The sequence below is a fragment of the Pagrus major genome, chromosome 19 (genome assembly GCF_040436345.1).
Source record: "Pagrus major chromosome 19, Pma_NU_1.0".
Classification (NCBI taxonomy): Eukaryota; Metazoa; Chordata; class Actinopteri; order Spariformes; family Sparidae; genus Pagrus; species Pagrus major.
The window spans coordinates 27,663,210-27,685,152 of record NC_133233.1 but is presented as its reverse complement, the minus strand read 5'-3'; the positions used below and the strand labels follow the sequence as shown (position 1 = coordinate 27,685,152).

The 21,943-nt window shown below is 44.7% G+C and overlaps 1 protein-coding gene across 1 annotated transcript in view; it reads right to left on the bottom strand.

Annotated features, from left to right (window-relative positions):
• LOC141014356 (sodium channel protein type 3 subunit alpha-like) overlaps positions 1-21,943 on the bottom strand; it is a 261,166-nt gene that overhangs the window by 35,836 nt on the left and 203,387 nt on the right. The window contains 6 exon segments of the mRNA XM_073488095.1: positions 6,357-6,541; positions 7,203-7,323; positions 7,430-7,570; positions 18,414-18,608; positions 18,705-18,866; positions 20,064-20,237. Of these exon segments, the coding sequence (XP_073344196.1) occupies positions 6,357-6,541; positions 7,203-7,323; positions 7,430-7,570; positions 18,414-18,608; positions 18,705-18,866; positions 20,064-20,237 (978 nt within the window).

Here is a 21,943-nt window from a genome sequence, read left to right as displayed (position 1 = left end):
CTTTAACTTCCTCACGACCTCTCCGCTGCTCGAACACACTGTAACGATGTACGGTTGCGTTTACGTACCGTCAAGTGTTTCAGTGTTTATGTGCGTCGTAGCTGGAGTGAAGAGCTCGCCTGGATTTCTGGTTTTAATCCGGCAGTGTGACGCTGTTGTCGTAACATTAAGAGCGAGCGAACGGTCAGGGGTGTTCAGGGCCGGGTTCCCTGAGGACACTCGGGTTTCGGTCCTGTGTGTGACCAAGTGTCAAAGTCGGCTCCCTCTCAAGTTATGTAACGTAAGTAAGTGACATGATTGAACACGCTAAAGTAATCCTCCTTTCCCACCGGTCAGAAATCCCACTTAAACCCGCTAACATCAGGCTTTTGTGTGCGATGGGATGTGTAAACTCTGCATTTACACCCGGGACTCTTCTAAACGTAAGACCCGGGTGAACACGCTAACTTCTGCCGCGCAAAGTGATGATGCGTTATCAACATGTGGCGGTGGCATGTAAATAAGGATACTGTAGTAAAATTGCTAACTTAACCACACAGCCATTCACGTGCAAAAATGTAGGTTACGTCCTTCACGCCATCATCGTTCTCCAGTCCGGGGGTTTTCACTGAGAAGCTGCTGGTTATCAGAAGGTTTGTCAGCAGTTACATCCATAAAACACGACCCAGTTTCACCCAAATCACTGGATCAAGTTATAAAGTTGTGTTTCTGTCCGGTTATCTGTGAGGTCAGGTGACGTTCTTCTTCTTCAGACGTCCACGGCAGCGTTACAAAATAAAGAAAGAGTTCATGGGGTGAAAAATGTATATATGCCCCCGAGTGCAGGGTGAGTCATCGCTGAGTCGCATTTTTAAGGATTTTCCAGGAAGTTACAAACTCTAAAATACCATTAAAAATACATAAGAAGTGGGTTTCTTGCAGGTGAACAGGTGATATTAGGAGTAAGACGTGATGAAAACACTTAAACAGCTGTTTTGACTTCATCACTGATGAAGCTGCTGTATCTGACTTTTAAAAATAACGGTAACTTCTAGAGGAAATAAAGATCATTGCACTTCAAAACACAAACGAGGAGGTTTTTACTGTTTCTGAGGAGTTTGAACGTTAACGAGGCGTTAAGCACGAGACACTCAGAGGGAACTCAGACGGTGTACGGTTTTAATTTTCAAGCCCTTTCTCGACACTTTGAGAGTTGTACTCGTTTACTTTCTGAGCATGTGGCAGCCAGACACGTTTGAGTTCATATAATTTAAGTATCGATGTTTGTTTGTTGTTTGTTGTTTGTTGTGTTTATTTCTTTTAAGGAAACCATCCTTACTGAGAATAAATAAATCTGCCTCTGACATGAAGAAGTTGCCCTTGAGCCAGGCACCAAACGGAGCCCGAGGTGGTGTCGGGCAGCTCTGAATGAGAGAGACAGAGACGGAGCTGTACCTGAACCAAGCTGCTGACTGACCCTGTTTAGACTTCAGCAGAACCTTCCTGCTGGTACATTATTTAACTGGGTCACGCACCGGCAAAAAAATTGTTGGAAATAATAAAAAATAATTTCACATTTATGTTGCTGAGCCAGCGAGGAGCCTCGCTAAAATAAACAACATCCGCATGAATAATTTAGACGTCTAAATGTGACGTGTTTCACAAGAAAACGAGGCGGCCGCGTCTGTTAGTGACGGAGGAGAACACCTGTGTTACTGCTGCTGCAGGTCGCTGTCAGTCAGCAGGAGGCCGAGCGGCTTCACTCCTCATCAACATCTGGACAGCGACAGCAATGATGATGTCACAGGTTTGATTCATGATAGAGTTACAGAAATATGAACAGGAGTCTTTTTGTTTGGAAGAAGTACTCAGATCTTCAAAACATACTTAAAGTACCAAAAGTAAAAGTACACATTATGCAGAATGAAACATTAATTAAGCATTAATGTGTTCATTACTTTAATATTCCAGATGGTAAAGGTGCTGTAACTGCTCTATATAGTTAATCTGCTGGGTATCTTGTATATTCCCCCTCCAGGATCAATAAACTGTTGTCTTAATTGATAATATTACATCATAATTTAATGACGTCTAATTCCTTTGCACACTTCTGTGTCACTGCGGCTGTAAGTAGCTCCGGCTTGTGTCTCCCGTATCCATCGTATTTAACGTCCGGAGCAGGAATGTTTTCACATAAGTCGGTGGATTAAGGATTTATCGGGACCGAATCAGCGGATCAACAGTGGAAAGACGAACCAAGATGACTTTGTTGAGGTGAACTTGTCAGCAGTTGTGTAGAAGGTCAGTCGATAAAGGGAATTTGGGATCCTCGTATCATTTTGCATGTCACACGACAGTAGACCTCCAGTTTTGACCCTCACAGGGGAAACTTTTGGGCACCTTGGATCATATTAACTAACTAATACACAACATCATGGTGTCTCCAGTGAGGGAGGTCTAACACTGACAGAACCAAAACTTCAAGCACTGATCTGTTTCTGTAAAGACGAGAAGGAAGTCGAGAGCGCCGCCGACAGACGAGTGAACACGTGTGGAAACTTTACTAGAAGAATCTCTGACAGTTCTGCAAAACCCAGATAACGTTCAGTAACAAACAACTTTTAACATCCGTCAGCTGATTTATCACAGACAACCAGGCTGCCAGACGACGGCCAGAGTCACACCACTGGATCATTTGAAGGACACCTTCCAGCTCCATCAGCGAGCGAGGCGACCAGAACAGGTGTTTTAATCCAAACCGTGATGTTTTCTAACCCCGACCGAGAGGTGTTTGTGTCGAAACCTCACAGAGCGTCAGCTCAGCGCCGTGACGAGAGACAAACACAGAATTCAACCTAAACATGACAGAAACGGTGAGTTTGAACTCACCTGGCGTTTAGCAGAAACATACTGAGCTGACATTTCTTCTGGTGACTGGGTTGGTATGGTAACAGTGGTTTAATCTGCAGTAACTGCATTTTACACTGCAGCTGCTGCTTATATAAATTATTTCTCATCAACAATCCACCAAATTCAGTTTTCTGTGAGGCAGGAATGTTATTTTATTTTCTACAGCGACTGGGTCAGATTGTCCCGGAGGTTCAGGAGGAGTTCACAAACACTGACTGTTACTCAGCAGAGTTCACTTCACAGTTTCCAAACGTCCACAGTGAGCTGGGAGGAGAACGAGGGGGAACCGAGGTGAAACGAGAGAAACCAGAGAGAGAATTAAAGACCGGCGATGTGGAACGTGGACAACACGAGGACGGAGACAAAAACACGGGTCAACACGAGCCTCCGTGTTCTTTATCCTCTGTCCAACGTTCAACTCAATTAAGAGCACGAGAAACAGAGTAAGTGAGATGTTACAGAGGGAGAGAGAGCACACACACACACACACACACACACACACACACACACACACACACACACACCCTGGAAACAAAGCTTGATGCTAAAGAGTTGTGAAGGCAGTGATGCTCTCTGACTCCCTCTCTCTCTCTGTTGTCCTGATCCTCCCATCTCTCTCTCTCTCGCTCACACACACACACACACACACACACACACACACACACACACGCACACACAAACACGCACACACACGCACACACACACATGCTCTCTCTATCGGTCTTGTCAACAGCCGTTTTGGGCTGAAAATATGCTCTTGAGTTTTGTTCTATTTACGCTGCCCTTTCACATTAGGTCACTGTGTGCTTGTGTGTGTGTGTGTGTGTGTGTGTGTGTGTGTGTGTGTGTGTGTGTTGCAGCTCTCACTGCATTTGCATGTTTCACCTCGTGGCTAACTGGTCACTGCACCGTGCAAACACAGAGATGGTCTGCAGCTCGAACACAGCAGAGCAGATCAGCTTGTTTGTGCCACCTCACATTTACTGGTTATTATTATTATTATTATTATTATTATTGTTATTGTCATGTGTTTGTTGTTTGTTTGTGTGAACATGAATAATGTTTGAGTATGACACAGTGGGAGAGACGCAGGTGAACAAACGTGGATGACAGAGCAGATTTTGGGGTTCACAGCTGTTCTGTGTCTCACATGTTTGATCATTTATAAATATATAATAATAATAACAACATGTTTCTTTGGACGATTGTTAAATGTCAACGATTTAGAGGCCAGAAGGGACAAAACACCTCGGCTGGTGTTTAAACTCCGTCGCACCAAACCTTAGAACGAGTTTAAACCTCTAAACCTACATTCAGTTTCATTTTGTAGCACCAAAACTTTAAACTGCGATCCAGTTTTAACTTTAAACTCACAGTGAGGTTTAACTCTCAACACGTCTGTTTTCAATAAACCGAGCAAAATAATGAAGCTAGTGGAATAAAACGAAACCAGATGAGAACCAGAAGACCGGACCGACGGTCGGACCGGACGGTGACAGAGACGCTGCTGGGTAACTGACAGGACATTTATATCTCCATGGCAACAGCGCTACCTGCTCCAAGGTGCGTCTGTAACTGAAGAGCTCTTGTGTTGAGTAGGAGACATTTAAAAGCGGCGGGCCGGTCCAAACAGACTTCCTCCTGGCTGGATTATCCAAGAAACTGCTTATAAATTCCTATGAACTCTTCACAGTAAAAGTCCTGTGTCATTTTGTCATTTAAAAGCTTTTATTATGAAGCAGCAGAATCAGGAAATGTTGTTGTCTGCACAGCGCCTGAGAGGTCCGGCGGCACCAGTACTCGTTACGATACCAGTCTGGCTTGTTTACACGTCTTTAAACCAATCACAAACATCTTGGGTGGTGTGTAACGATCTGTTTTATAACTACTCTCTCCTGTTCATCAGATCAGGACGCTTTAACTCATCTGGTGACACCTCTGGGGGTCTCGACCCACAGGTTAGGAACCGCTGTGGCAGAGAGAGAGAGAGAGAGCAGGTGCACAACATGATTAAAGAGGAGAGGTGATGATGAACTGAGTCAGCACAGGTGTGTACGCACACACACACACACACACACACACACAGACACAGACACAGACACACACACACACACACACACACACACACACACACAGCACGACACAAATCTGTCATTTCATGTTAGATACAAAGAGAAGAGGAAACAACTAAACATCCTCTCCCTCTTCTTCTGCTGCTGCTGCCTCAACACACACATACAACACACACATACAACACACACATACAACACACACACACACACACACACACACACACAGTAAGACATTTTAGCTTGTTGAGTTTTGGGGAGATTATTAGAAAAAATGTAACACAAGAACACACACACAAGGTGTCTGTGGCTCAGTTGGACTTTTGTCCTGTGAATAGATGGAGAGAGACAGGGGACACACACACACACACATATAGACACACACACACACACACACACACACACACACACACACACACTAATAGACACCCTTTTAGCACAAATGCATCACACAAGCAGCGTTGCGAGTGAGAAAAATGCCGGACCATAATGCACTGCCTGAGGCCGCCAATTCTATCTGAGGGACCCTCTTACTGCGTGCATGTGTGTGTGTGTGTGTGTGTGTGTGTGTGTGTGTGTTATGAATTGAGCCATTACAAAGACACTGTTTAGAGAGAGAGAGAGAGAGAGAGAGAGAGAGAGAGTCTGTTTACATGGGCTGAACTGTCCCAACATGTGACCCTGATGAATAATATGTTGAATCAAAATGTTTTTAACTTTATTTATCATTAATATTATTTCTTTAACTTCGTGATGTTTTTGTAATGTGAAGTTATTTTATCTTCTTGTGATGCTGCCGACAGTGGTGCGTTCAAGAAAACTCAGACATCCGAGACTTCACAAACATGCTGGAAGAAGAACGCGGCTCCATCGGACGGATAAAACAACTTTCACTGGAACATTTGAAAATAAGCAGAACGTGATGATGTGTCTGTCTGCGCCTGTTGATTTTCACAGAGATGAACTGAAACAGCTGCACAGAAGCAGCAACATCAATTTAAAAACTGATGGGATGATTAAAAAGCACCTCCCTGCTGTGATGTTAATTATGAGCGACACCATGAAAAACCAGAACGAGAAGCAAAGATACTGGAACTCCTTTACTGGGACAGCAACTTGTTCTGAACCTGACGGCAGCGATCCAACAACCAACAACCAACAACCTGCAGCTAGCAGAGAGTATTTTTTTTATTCTTAATCATTTTTGTATGTAAAATGAATAGTGTCGTCTTAAACGATACTTTAAAGGAACAGATCCAGTCATCATCTCCTTATGCCAAACACACACACACACACAAACAGCTGACTCAGACACACACCTGAGCTTGTTTGCGTCAGACACAGGTGCATGTGTGTGTGTGTGTGTGTGTGTGTGTGTGTGTGTGATCTCCTCCCTACCTCCTCCCTCTCCTCCTCATCCTCAGAGGCCTCGCTCTGCTCCTCCTCCTCCCCCTCCTCCTCCTCCTCCTCCTCGGGGAACTCCACGTCCGACTCTCCGGGTGCGATGGGGACGCTGATGGTCAGGTTGGGGTTCGTCATGTAGCTGTCGTCCTCCGGCACCACGTACTTCTCCACGTGACGTCCTGAGACAGACAGGAGGACAGACAGGAGGACAGACAGACAGGAGGACAGACAGGAGGACAGACAGACAGACAGGAGGACAGACAGGAGGACAGAGACGAGAACATTTCTGGCTATTTTTCTGGTCATCTTTGAACACATCACAAAGACTCCTGGTGGTGTGTTCAGGGAGGCTCAGACATCATAAATTTGACAAAGTGAACAGATAGATTTGTCACCAGCTGATTGAGTCAGTAGTTAACTTGATATCTTAACTGACTGAACAGTGTTAAGTTTGTTAACTGTTGACTTCTGTGTTGCAGGTTTAAAGCAGAATGTTGGTGTTTTGTTGAGCTGAGAGTTCGAAGAAAACATCGACACTGTTGTTTAAAATATCATCGCGTGCTGAAGCGTCAACATTTCCCTAAACTACACAGCTCAAACCAACACAAAACACACATCTGTGTAACATCACAGTCAAATACGACGCCGGCACAGCTGAAAAACAACCAGATGTTTTGCCTTGTGACTGAAAACTCAGATTTCCCATCGTCCTTTAATGCATCTAACTGCTAGTAACCCACGAGGAGTTCACTAGAATCTGTGTGTGTGTGTGTGTGTGTGTGTGTGTGTGTGAGTGTGTGTGTGTGTGTGTGTGTGTGTGCGTGTGTGTGTGTGTGTTACCGATGACGGCTCCGTTGGCCTCTGTGTGGATGGTACTCAGGCGTTTGAGCTTCATCATGGCCTTCGCCTCCTTTCTCTTCTGACGACGACGCTTCAGGTTCCCGTTGAAGAAATCGACCACCTGCAGCAGAGAAGAGAGAAAAGACACTATGAGATGTAAAGAACAGGGAGCGGACCGTCTCACAGGTCCACAGACGGGTGTACTGACTGCAGGACAAACGGGCTACCTGCTGGCGGCACCAGGCCAGCCCTCTGGTGATCCTGTGGATGGCGATATGCAGGTTGTTCATCTCGCCGTCGTCGTCCGGAGCCGACAGGTTGTCGGAGCTGAAACTGCTGAGGAGCAGAGCCAGGAAGAGGTTCAACAGCTGGAGACAGAGAGAGAGAGAGAGACGGGCGTCAGCTCCTGAACCAAATGAACCCATTAATGAATAACGACTATATTTATCACGTTGAGGAAAAGTCCTGCTGATTTCTTTTAGTTTGAGGTGGAAGCTGTGATGACAGGTGGCTCCACGTGACAAAATCTAAATCTCTGATTGGTAGAAAGACAACTTTCACATTCATCGACACACTAACGTCAGGTCGACACTGGATCAAAGCACATTTATTAAACTGCAGTTCTTCTGAACCCATGTGAGTATTTGTTGCACCTCTTTGTGTTTGGATGTTCGCCTCACACTTTGTTTTGTAAAATTTCAATCAATTTTTACTTTGAAATCTCAATAACAGAACTGAACTGTGGACTTTGTGGTGGTGGAGGAGTCACCGAGGTCACGATCAGACATTTTGTGTTGAGATGTTTCTCTCAGTAAGTGAAGACTGCGACCTCACGGTGGCGCTGGAGGAAGGGTCAGGTGATGGACCCTCCGCGGGCCTTTAATCTGAAGCACACCTCGCGGCCGGCCGTCCAGCAGCTGTGAGCGGAGCGGCGGTGTCCAGTGCAGGCTGATTATTCAGTGTGTGCTGAATAATGCCTGAGACTCTTGTTAACTGATCACTGAGTCGGAGTGCTGCTCTCAGCCAGATTGGCTTCTCTTTAACCACAGCTGAGTGTGTGTGACAGGCTCCGGGTCAGGTGGATCAGGTGGATCAGGTGGCAGCTTCCTGTGTGTGTGGTCTGATTACAGCCGGCCGCCCTCAGACCTGCTGCGTCTGCTTCTTGCTCAGAGGCACTTCAGCAGGGGAAGTGACGATCTTTAAATAAGCCACTCAAACTGTTCGTGTCTGAGAGAGCTACATGTGTCTGTGCACAAACAAAATGGAGACCCAGAGCCGTCCTGCTGCGTGTCCCAAACTCCACAGAGAATATTTAATTTCATATATTTTCACTGTAAATAAAAACAAACTGCTCTGAATAAATATTGTTTCACGTAGAGAAGCAGTGGTTTGATTTGGAGTCAGTTCAGGATGCAGGATCATCTCGTTGCATCAGAGACAACAAGAGAAACAAGAAACAAACAAAACTAAATAATGTGACGATATTCAGGGAGTCGTCAGTCGTCACCTACACACACACACACGCACACACACACACACACACACACGCACACACACACACACACACACACACGCACACACACACACACACACACACGCACACACACACACACACACACACACACGCACACACACACACACACACGCACACACACACACACGCACACACACACACACACACACACACACACACACCTTGGTTTCTTGTTACATAACAGCTCGACTGGAACCGACAGCTTCCCTGTTTCTGGTTGTGTAAGAGGAAACCGGGCCAGTGGGTCAATACCTGACATCAGGAAGTGACCTCTGTGTGTGTGTGTGTGTGTGTGTGTGTGTGTGTTGTCTGACATTGTGTTGATGTATTGACAGCTCTCAGATTAGTTTCACTTTTATTATTAAAAATAAAATCCAAACTTCTGCTCAGTGACGTTTTAAAGAGAAGCTGCGACTGGAATTTTTACATGTTTCACAAACTGAATTGCTGATTTAAATGATTTATGTTCGACATTAGGTTTTTATTATCATGTGGCAGCTCCAGGAGACAAAATGAATCAAAACAGTCGACAAATGAAAATAATTTTTTGCATCCCAACATTTTATTTCATCATCAAGAGTCAAAATGTTTAAAATGTTTAAAATCATTTCTGTATGAAACTTTTTAGAATTTTCCCAATTTACATTTTATTTTTGACTCTTTCAAAATAAGATACCTTGAATCTTTAACTTGACCAGTTTGTGATGGTGACTTGTGTTACTGTGAAACCAAACAGGTCAGCTTCTCTCTGAATACACATTTAAATCTCTTTTAAACCATCGTAACATAACTGAGCAGTGTGTGTGTGTGTGTGTGTGTGTGTGTGTTCATGAGCAGCAGGAGGGGAATCAATATACACATTAGACAATGTGTGTGTTAATGTGTGTGTACTGCACGTGTGTTTGAGCGTGTTTGTACTGTAAATTCTACTTGTGTAAATGTGGATGTGTCTCTGTTTATGTGTGTGTGTGTGTGTGTGTGTGTGTGTGTATCGATCCCAGCTGGTGGTGTGTGTGTTGTTTGTGCGACTGATCGCCGTCCGGCTGTCACATGCCCAGTTTCACCCTCCCAAAGTGCTGCCGTCTGATTGGCTGCGGGTCTGACCTAAACACCAATAGATCAATGCCGTTGATTGGTTAACATGGCAACATGCCCCGACAGCTCGACCAATGACCTTGCTGCTGTCCAATAGCCGATAACGCATCAGTGACAGAAGTGACGATAGACGGCTGCCTCCATCTGTTGATCAGCTGACTGACTGAACTGTTAGGATGTGAAATAATGAACAAATCGTCTGTTTATTCTTTAAACTGCGTTAAGTTGTTTGAGATTCATCAGGGGAGAAGAAGTCCTCAGCTCAGCGTCTGATTGGTCGTACTGGCGATTGAACCAGGAGAAAGTCAGGTGAAGTGTCGTAGTCCACAGAACATTTCTGGAGCTTCACAGTAAAACAGAGTCGCAGCATTCTGCTAAACACCTGAAGCAGCTGGAGACTTGATTTAAAACGGAAAAACAGCCAAAAAAAACTCCATTTAAACTTTGCAGAATTAGCTGTTAGCACTTCCTGTTAGCAGTGCACTCATGGATGTACAGACGACTGTCACCAGAGTCCTTTGACACTGAAGAAAACTTAAAAACACGATTTTTTTAAGGCAAGTTCTGCACGTGTAATGTAATTACACTTTCGTAAGGTTAACTGATGTCTGACTGGTTCCAGCTGGACGTTAAAAGACCTGCTGTTGTGGGTGGGAGACCCCTCAGAAACCAGCAAAAGGTCAGCAGCAAGTGTGTGTGTGATGATGATGATGATGATGATGATGAGAGAGAGAGAGAGAGAGAGAGAGAGAGAGAGAGAGAGAGAGAGAGAGAGAGAGCTGTTTCTAAGTGAGTGACAAACTCTGTGTGTGTGTGTGTGTGTGTCCATGCATCAGTTATGGATGTGTTTATGTTTGGTGACAGTGAGAGCCATCTGTGAGTGTGTGTGTGTGTGTGTGTGTGTGTCAGTTTCCGGAGCAGCGGACCACCTGATCCCCCCAATTCACCTCGTTTAACTCGTTAAGCGGATCGTACCAATTAGCCCGGGGAAGTGGGCCAACCCTCCAACCCTCCCACCTCCACACACACACACACACACACACACACACACACACACACAATCTGTGAAATGAGAAAGGCAGAAAACACAGCTGAGCCACGACTCGACTACATGAAGACAGCATTTATTTTCTGGGATATTTTGTTGGTTTGAATTCAGATTGCTTCAGTTTGTTTCTGTCTGTTTTGGCTTCACGTCATTTCTTCCGTGTGACTCTGCTGGTTCTCTTCAAACAGCAGCACAGACGAACTTTAATCGTTTTCTGTTTTTTGAAGGTCGTGACAAAGACGATGGCTAAAATCCTCCAAGAACTTGTGAAAGTATTGATCTGAAAACTGAGCTTTAACACGAGTGAACAACCTGGATCTCTGGTTAATAACTTTATTAGTTTTTATAGTATTTATTTATATATATATGTATATATATACACAACAGCCAATGAGTGATGGCGTAGACCAGTGACCCGCTGACACACCAGCCTCCAGGTGATGTTTGTCAGTGATTCCTGACACACCAGAAGAGCCAGGACTTCGGCACTGTTGACGTTATTTAGTTATTGACCTACTTTTTAATGTTATTTATATTTTAGTTTGGTTTGCGTACATTTTTTGTTGGTGTAAAATGATTCATAACACATTGATGATGATGTTTTGGAGGCAAGCGGTGTTTCTGGTTAATGAAGAACTGTAACAAGTTTCTTGAAAGTGCTGAAAAATGTCTTATAATCTAACAATAAATATGTTTATGAGTCTATTATGAACACTTGAATAAACTTATTGACACATAAAAATGTTAATTAGCATCTTAAAGGGACTTATAATGACTGTATTACCTACTAATGTTTATTAAAGGAGCTGAACGTAAAGCGTTCCCAAACTAAAGTATTGTTTGTGAAGTCTGACTCTTCAAACTGCTGATTTGTGGTTTCTGAGCACCTTATTCAGACTGTGATGATAAGTCGCTGTGATTAAAGTGTAATGAGAGAGTAAGAGCAGTGAAGAAGTGGGAGTGTCTGTGGCAGGTGTGCTGCAGCTGAAGCGCTGGCTCAGGGAAACACATTCAGCCGCTCGTTTGTCATAAAGAGAAGCAGAAAACTGAACGTCGGCTCACCTGCGTCAGCCTGCGCAGCCGCACACATGCATGCAAACACACACACACACACACGTGAGCTGTTGAGAAACAAGGTCTCCAGGAAACAGCAGGAAGACGACGTTAAAGAGGAAACACTTTCAGAGTAAAAGCAGAGGAACAAAGATATTCACACTGTTTCAGTTACTCCTAATAACTGTATGTGTCCGACCACGTGAACTACACACAGTGTTTGATTAAATGTCTGCTGACCATCATCTGGATCCAGAACATCTGGATCCAGAACATGATGAGACAGAAGTATGAAACACTGTGCACCAAACTGCTGAGGGAAAACAGCAGATTTTACCAAAGTTCACGTGTGTGAGATTCTTAAATGTGAATCAGTTAATGTTACAGCCGGACGGCTACACGCTGACTCAGCTACTGCCTGCAGGAACACACACACACACACACACACACACACACACACACACACACACACACACACACACACACACACACACACACACACACAGTGACATACCCATGTGAGTATGTGTGATAAGAGGTAATTCCCCACTTCTCTCTTTATCTGCCAGTGAGAGCAGGGATGCTTATCACATTTAGCTAAATAACACACACACACACACACATACACACACACACACACACACACACACACACACACACACACACAATATGACATCACTGGCTTAGCAAATGTAACTTAACAGCGAACACCAGCAGCACTGAAACCTGAAATGTGTTTGTGTCACACGTGAAGACAAATGTTGTGTGTGTGTGTGTTTGTGTGTGATAGGTAGGCTAACAATTGGCCCAGTGCCTTCTGGGTATTTGGGTCATGAGGTTCACTGTCACGGCAACAAGGTCTCACACTCTCCCTGACGACCGTTCCCATGACGAAGCTTTGACATGTCTCCTTGTTTCCTCCTTCCTTCATCATTTCACTGACTTCACATCTCTTTCATTAGCTTTCTTTCTCACTTCCTCCCCTTTTCCTTTCTTTACTCATTCTCTATGATCTCTTTGCTTCCTTCCTTCCTTCCTTCCTTTCTTCGATCCCTCCCTTTTTCCTTCATCCATCTTTTCTGCATCTCTTCCTTCCCTCATTTAACTCTTCTTAAATGTACATATTTTCCTCCCTCCTTGGTACCTCTCCTCCTTCTTACCTTCTTCCTTCCTTTCTTTTCTTTTTGTCTGCTTTACGTTCCTCATCCCTCCCTCCTTTCTTTACGATCTCTTTGCTTCCTTTCCTTCTTCGCTCCATGTTGCCTTCTGCTCGTCATTTGTTCACTTTCCTTACAATAAGCGTTCTCTCTTCCTTCCTTCCTCTTTAACTTCCTCTCTGTCCCGTCTTCTTTCCACCCTACCTTCATTCCTCCCTCTGTGTCCTTTCCTCCTCTTCTTCTTCCTTTATTTACCTCTTTCCGTCCTTCATTCTTTATTTATTCCTCACTTTCTTTCTGCCCTTCCTCTTCCTCCTCCTCCACCTCCTCTTCCTCCTCCTCCTCCTCCTCCTCTTCCTCCTCTTCCTCCTCCTCCTCCTCCTCCTCCTCCTCCTCTTCCTCCTTCCCCTCGGTCGCTTATGAGGTGTGACACTTGACATCTCATAACACAAAGACCCATACACACCCCCTCACACATATGAATGCATGCATGCATAAATGCCTCCACACACACACACACACACGCGCACACACACACACACACACACACACATACACACACAGGCTGAGCTGTGCACAATGAGGCCATTTCCAAAGGGATAAATCACCTGAATTGGAAAGGTTCGGTCATCATGACACACACACACACACACACACGCACACACCCACACACACACACGCACACACCCACACACACACGTGTTTGGGCATATTCATTCAGTCAGGTCAGCATATCCCTCTGCAGGAGGAGATACAATTCCTGCCACTGACAAGAGAAGAATAAGAGGCTGTTGACTGTGAGTGTGTGTGTGTGTGTGTGTGTGTGTGTGTATGTGTGTGTGCGTGTGTGTGTGTGTGTGTGTGTGTGTAAGCTGTCTGGCCTATCAAGCTCGTTATTAAATATCCATGAGACCATTAAGCTAAATAGATGAATGAGACTCTATTATTGCGGCGTGCACACACACACACACACACACACACACACACACACGCACACAAACACTTCATGATCCACTGACTGGTGAATATGAAAGCTTTCATATGAACTAAAATGAATAAGGACCAAAGTAAAACAGGCAGTAACATCATTACACACTGATCCTTTCTGCCTGATATGAAGGTCGGCACACAGAACACGCTGCCCAATACAAATATAACATTTAATTCATATAAAGAGTAAGAAAAGTCCACATCAGCAGGTAGTCGGGGTGTTTCAGGGACCTTCACCCTGGAGACTCAAGCTGAAGTCCAAACTTTACTTGCTGCACTTGAACACATCGCAAGGACATCGCCTGTAGTTCTGCGCCTGCGTGAGAGGAAATAACTCTCCGTACCAGCAGGTGGCAGCAGTCTGTGTACTCGTCATACGAGACTCAGGACTAACATACAAACTGCGATGACAAAGCAGCGTTTTCACAACACTTATCTGAACAGCCAATCAGAGTGATTGGACGATACACAGCAAAATGGTTGGTTGACCGTCGTCATGGTGCGTCAAAGCCTTCAGGCCACGACACTTCAAACTATGATCTTTTTCTAACCCTGACTAAACGCTTAACTTACGTAACCTAACTTACGTTTTCACCGTGCAGAACGCAGCCAGTTTTATTTTGAAAGTCTAACAGGACGTGTTTTAATGATTCTGAGCTCGACTGCCCTGAAAGTGACGGTAAAGCTGCCGCCATCTTTGATGATTTGCGAGTGAGAACATGTTGAACCTCTCCACGGCCCTTCACTGCTTTCATGAGGGAACCCAGTGTCACGAAATTTCATCTTAAAATGAAATTAATGAATCTGTTATGAACCTGTGTGTGTGTGTGTGTGTGTGTGTGTGTGTGTGTGTATGTGTGTGCTTGTGTGTGTGTGCATGTGTGCACATTTTGACCATCAGATAAGGGCACTTTCTCTTCTCCAGTTACCGCCTCCTGTCTGCTCCGAATCCCTCTGATTAGGACACACACACACACACACACACACACACACACACACACACACACACACACACACAAGGATGTATTGATTGATGGGTGTAGACGTGCAGACATATGACGTGTTCATGTTGATGGGGGTACATTTTATAGTAAGGCAGGTAAAGTGAGCTACAAAGACCTGTGTGTGTGTGTGTGTGTGTGTGTGTGTGTGTGTGTGTGTGTGTGTGTGTGTGTGTGTGTGTCTGGGGGGCACAGTGTAAGATGAGATGACAGATAGATATCAGAAGAAAGGAAATCTTTCCTCTCCTCTTTTTCTCGGGCAAGATGAGCGCTCTCTGCATGGCATTGCTGTGTGTGTGTGTGTGTGTGTGTGTGTGTGTGTGTGTGTGTGTGTGTGTGTGTGTTTGTGTGTGTGTGTGTGTGTGTAGGTGATTACGCGTGTTGAACATGAAGGAAACACCACTGAGCCGATCACGCCTCCAGTTACAGGAGGGTGGACGTGTGGTCCTCGATGTGTTTGTGTTTGTGAGACTGACTACAGAGGAAGAAGACGGACTGATGACCGAGTGATGAAGTCGACACAAACAGCATACTGATCAGTCAGTCGCTCCAGAGCAGAGCTCATCGGGGTCATTAAAATCTGGAGCTAAAGAAAAGGTGAGGAGGTCAACAACATTATATAGGTTTCATTCACTGGGGACCAGAAGTTTCTGTCTGTTCACTGTCGATCCGGCTGCAAGTGGAGCAAATAAAACTCTTCTCGAGCAAACCGCCTGACAACACTTCAACTTTTATATTAGTCTTTTAGTTAACTGCACAAAATGTAACTTCTGCCACTAGGGGTCTCTCCATCAAAACTAAACAAAAGATGTTTGCTAAAAATAAAAATGTGTGTGCAGATCCAGACCTCCTGGAGGAACGAACACCTGGAGTCTCATCAGGTTCTGATCCGGAGACATTTACCGACGGGAGGAGAGCTCAGAGTTACTTTTGAACTTGTGGGATTAAAAAGTGGATTTATCTTCACTCCTGTTTATCAGCCTGACTGCAGCAGTGATCCGGAGGTGACCTCCACCGTGTTACTTAATATGAATGAGGCTAAATTTTATATTTTGGTCATGATGTATGGAATGACAATATGGAGATAAATCCACTTTTTAATCCCACAAGTTCAAAAGTAATCTCTGAGCTCTCCTCCCGTCGGTAAACGGCTCCAGATCAGAACCTGATGAGACTCCAGGTGTTTGTTCCTCCAGGAGGTCTGGATCTGCACCTGAAAGCTGAATAGCAGCAGATCAGAGGCTGGTTAACCACAAAATTAAATTAAATTAGACAAATTCAGAGTTAGTCATCTCCTTACACCTCCTTCGCCTCTTGTACCTCTCTGGACTGTTGGTTCAATGATCTGCAATTAATATTAAACCTCCAAACGACTCCTGCTGAGAACAAGCCCGTTTTCATGAGGAGAAAACAATTCCACTCATATTTATATGTTGTTTAATGTTGCTAACATGTTGTTTTATGTTGCAAACATGTTGTTTACATTGCTAACATGTTGTTTTATGTTGCTCACATGTTGTTTTATGTTGCTCACATGTTGTTTTATGTTGCTAACATGTTGTTTTATGTTGCTAACATGTTGTTTATGTTGCTAACATGTTGTTTTATGTTGCTAACATGTTGTTTATGTTGCTAACATGTTGTTTTATGTTGCTCACATGTTGTTTTATGTTGCTAACATGTTGTTTTATGTTGCTAACATGTTGTTTTATGTTGCTAACATGTTGTTTATGTTGCTAACATGTTGTTTTATGTTGCTCACATGTTGTTTTATGTTGCTAACATGCTGTTTTATGTTGCTCACATGCTGTTTTATGTTGCTAACATGTTGTTTTATGTTGCTAACATGCTGTTTTATGTTGCTAACATGTTGTTTACGTTGCTAACGTTGTTTTTGAACACAGTGGGACTCGTCTTTGTGTTCAGGTGACAAACTAAAGGGGAATCATCTACACACAACAGCAGAGAGGAGAGAGAGAGCGGGAAAGAAAAAGACAAACAAAGAGGTGGAGGGAGGGTCGACTCAGCGTCAGCACATACGGAGAGTCAGATATAAATGTTGGGAGGTTAAACAAGGAGAGGAGGAGGACGGAGAGGGAGAGGGAGGAGAGGTCAGCGGATCAACATTTGCTCGGTCTGTATCTCTCAGTAGGTCTCAGAAACTCTTCAGACAGAGTTGAGACGCAGGGTCACATGTAAAATCTCCTCTTTCTCTCAATACATCCACCTAAATCACTCTGCTGCAGCATCCTCACACACGTTACCAAGGGTTTCACCAGCTGACAGAAAAGGAAGCTGGAAGCTGCAAAGACTGAAAAGCCCAACAAGGAAGGTTACAGGTGAGGAGTCAGGAGCAGCGTTTAACGTCTTTAAACTGCAGATTTTAATCACAGTGAAGTCTGTGAACCAATCAGAAGAGCAGAGATCTCCTCAGTAGTTTATGTTTTATAATATTGTCAGTATGTTTTGGCTTTGTTCGAGAGACCAACCAGTTAAATCTGACAAGATTTCATCATGTTTTCCTACAAAACCTCTTTTTGTCTTTGAGAGAAGTTCTCGAATACAAAAAACAGCCGTGGAAGAACTTTCTCTGAATAAAATTCAGCCTGAAAATGTCAAAAAAATGAATGAAATCAGAAACTAATAGATCAAAGAACGAGTGAACACGATTATGAATCTGAAAAACAGAAGATTCACAGCAGTGCTTCTCTTCAGTGATACAAAAAATCAAATTTCCATCACACCAGGGTACAACTGACACTATTTTATAAACACAGCGAGTCTGACGATGATGCCAACAAGATGGACTTGTTTTATCGGAGAGGGCAAAGGTCAGCTGCTATCAGGTTTAAAAGAAGCTTTTACACCCATGAAGAGCCGCAATCACAGACAAACACAACCAGAGTGTAGCAAACAACTGTTAGTTTCAGCACAAAACCATCTGGACAGTCGTGCTAGAAAAAAGGGTTGGACGAACCATCTGTCTATCACCGTTTGTCATCGGCTAATTTAAACCAATCAGATCAACAGTAGGAGAGCGTACCACCAAACATCTGTACCGTCTTTACTTCAGTGTCGTTCTTTGCTCGTCTTTCAATTAAAACCCTCCAGTTCTGACAGAACTGATGCTACAGCAGCTACGCTAACCTCTTCAGGAGCCGTCATTGTTGTTTTCAAACAGACAGCGGCTTCACTCGCTGGTCATCACATCTAAACCCCGCCTGCAGCTGCCAGCAGGTCCTCCAAAGAAGCTGAGTGGTTCAACGCAGATTCGAAGGTTTCAGCTATTGTGAACGTCTCTCACTCACAAGCAAAGGGTCAAAGGTCACTCACCACCAGGTTTCCGATGACCATGACCAGCATGAAGACGAGGATGCAGAGCGGCTGGCCCGCGACCTCCATGCAGTCCCACATGGTCTCTATCCACTCGCCGCACAGCACCCGGAAGACGATGAGGAAGGAGTGGAAGAAGTCCTTCATGTGCCAGCGAGGAAGAGCGCAGTCCTTCGAGATCTTACACACACAGTCCTGGAGGAGGAAGGAGGAGACGGCTCGATGTGTTGGACCTACATTTACAGATCTACGTGATATCAAGCCTGCGTCCTCAGAGGTCAGAGGTGTTACCTGGTAGTTTTTGCCGAACAGCTGCATGCCCACCACAGCGAAGATGAAGACGATGATGGCGAGGACGAGCGTCAGGTTACCCAGAGCGCCCATGGAGTTACCGATGATCTTGATGAGGGTGTTGAGGGTCGGCCACGAGCGGGCGAGCTTGAACACACGAAGCTGAAAGCGAAGACAGACACAGGAAGAGACAGAATTTCAGAATAAGGGCTCCAGATGTTCTGAGATCCCAAACTGATCTGAACAGACGTTGATTACACCCGTTAGTAAGCTGAAATCTTTTAATGATTGACTAGTGATTGATTGATTAATGATTAATGATCTGCTGCAGTTTTTGTTTCTGGTGGAAGTGACTTTAAAAAAATTCAGTTTCAGTCAGATTAATGAAATCATGTTGATTCAACCTGAAAATATTTCGTATGAATCGCGACATTAAAGTTTGTGAGTCAGTAAAAGTTGAAATGTCTTTCACTTCCTTTGATCATAGAAACAAGTGTTTTATTGATAAAGCAGCCGTGATGCAGCATTTTTCAGCTGCTGTCGACTCCTCAGGTGCCTCTAAGGTTTACTGGAAAGACGGAAATTAACAAAGAAGATATAAAGAGACAGGAGAGCAGAAACACGTGAAGCATCAGAGAGACGAGAGACGAGAGACGAGAGGACACGGACGTAAAGACAAAGGAAGAAAAGAACAAAAGAAAACAGCAGAAAAATCAACTCAGACAGAACAAAAGAAAGACGAAGAGAAAAGAAAGTCACAAAGAAAAACGTGTGTGTGTCTCTGTTTGTGTGTGTGTGTGTGTGTGTGTGTGTGTGTGTGTTTGCCTCCAGCAGAAGCTCTGACAATACCCAGAGTGACACTTGGAGAGATCGACGCCGACAGACGAAGAAAGGCTTCAAGGATCTGTGTGTGTGTGTGTGTGTGTGTTGATGTTGTCGTCCATCGTCCTCGTGCAGCTCAACTTCTGTTTTGAGTGACATCGCTCATCAGCAGCCAATCATCTCGTCCTCTGCACGCGATCAAACATGCTGCCATTTCTTTGGTGCTTCAGCCGTCAGTCAACCAGCTCAACGTGCGCTCGCTGTTTATCTGCCTCACTGCTGTTATTTCACTAGAATGGCACTCAGTAGAGCGCATACCTCCGCCAAGGCCCAACAGCCCCCTTTGATTCAATCAAGCCCATCATCATGATCTCAGCTGAACACTGGTGGTGGTTGGGCAAGTTAACTTTGGGCAAGACTGGGACAAAAGTTCTCTAAAAGATCATTTTAGATACGTTTAAAGTTAAAAATGTGGTTTTGAAGGATACAAACAGAAACAGAGCAGGAGTTTGTTAACAGCTGATAAGATCGTGTTACCAGTCTGAAGGAGCGCAGCACGCTGAGCCCCTCGACGTCCGACAGGCCGAGCTCCATGAGGCTGAGGCAGACGATGATGCTGTCGAAGATGTTCCAGCCCGTCTGGAAGTAGTAGTACGGATCCAGAGCGATGATCTTCAACAACATCTCCATTGTGAAGATCCCCGAGAACACCTGACACACACACAGAGTCCAAATCAAACACAAACATCTGCAACAAGTATATTCATGTTTGTCTGCTGGGTTTAACCTGGTGCATTCGAGGACGTTTCTGCTGGAATCTAACAGTCGTCCGCTTTGTTTCTGATCACACTCACAAAGGGAAATTATCAATAAAATAATCAACATGTGCTGCGTTTGTCCCAGAACCACCAGGAGGAAACAGTGAAGAAGACAAAAGGAGACAACCTGTTGGTTTACCTGCCAACACACAACACATCTCAGCTCTAAAATCTGAGTTTAAATTAAAAACAAAACCACGAAGAGATCATCTCTGTAACACACACACACACATACACACACACACACTGAGCTAAAAAGTGGCTACATTCAGGTAAGGACACACACACACACAAACACACACACACACACACACACACACACACACACACACACAACAACACACACAAGGATACAAGAGCTAAATGAAGGGCAGCGTTAGCCAAAGGGTAGGACATTTCAGACTGGGTTAGGTTCACACACACACACACACACACTCACACACAGACACTCACACACACACACACACACACACACACACACACACACACTCACACACACACACGTGTCACCTCCTATAACTCCAGCTGAAGTACACAAGTTCTTTAAAAGCCAACAGGAGTTCGAACACAGGGACGTTCCAGCACGCTGACCCGCTATGCTCACATTAGCATACACTGTTAGCGTAGCCACAACAGCTCTCACTAAGATCACAGCTGATGCTTCAAAACAAGATCTAAACCTGGACTCTGCTCAAACAGACAAAGACAAATGGACATGTGACGCTGCTCTGATCCACGGTGGCTGCTCGCTGACCGATGAAGCATCTTGTTGCTCTGCAGACCGACCGGACGTGATCCCACCACACGCTGTGAGTCACATAGTCACAGAGGAAAACAGGCTAAGCTGACAGACCGCAACTGTATAGGTCGACTGTGAACGCAGCTTATTATGACCCTTATTTATGTTTCTGTTAGGTGGCGCCCTCTAGTGGGCATTGTGATTAATGCTGCAGCAAAGGAGGAAGTCAGGGGAAGTAGTGTAAAGAGCGACAATATAGGGACCTGCCGCTGCTTCAAATCACAACAAAGCTTTAAAAAATTCACATTTCTGTCGCCAGTCGCTCTCTCCACGATGCTGGACAATCAGTGTGGATCCAAGTCATCAACTGTGTTTGAAATTCAGGAGAAGCTGAGCGACACCTGATCCAGACGTGGTGTTCTGGATGTGGTGATTTTTTTTTGTCTGAGCGACTCTTTCCTCAGCTGTTTGCTCCTGTGGTTTGATCCTTTAAGCCTCTCTCTCTGCAGACCTCAGCTCGTTTACATCCTCTGTGTGTGTGTGTGTGTGTGTGTGTGTGTGTGTGTGTGTGTCCACTGCCTTTAAAGTGTGTGTTTATATATATGTGTGTGTGTGTGTGTGTGTGTCTGCCGCTCTCCCTGCTTGTTGTTCTGGAGGGAGGGGGATCCTCGATGTGACACCGGCTACGTGACACACGTGTGTGTGTGTGTGAGTGTGTGTGTGTGTGTGTGTGTGTGTGTGAAACTCCTAAAAAAATGAGGTTTAACAGTGTGTCTGACTGTATTCATGTGTGTGTGATGCACAAAATAACACACACACACACAATCAGGATCTTTCTGGGGTTACCATTCCCTCACACA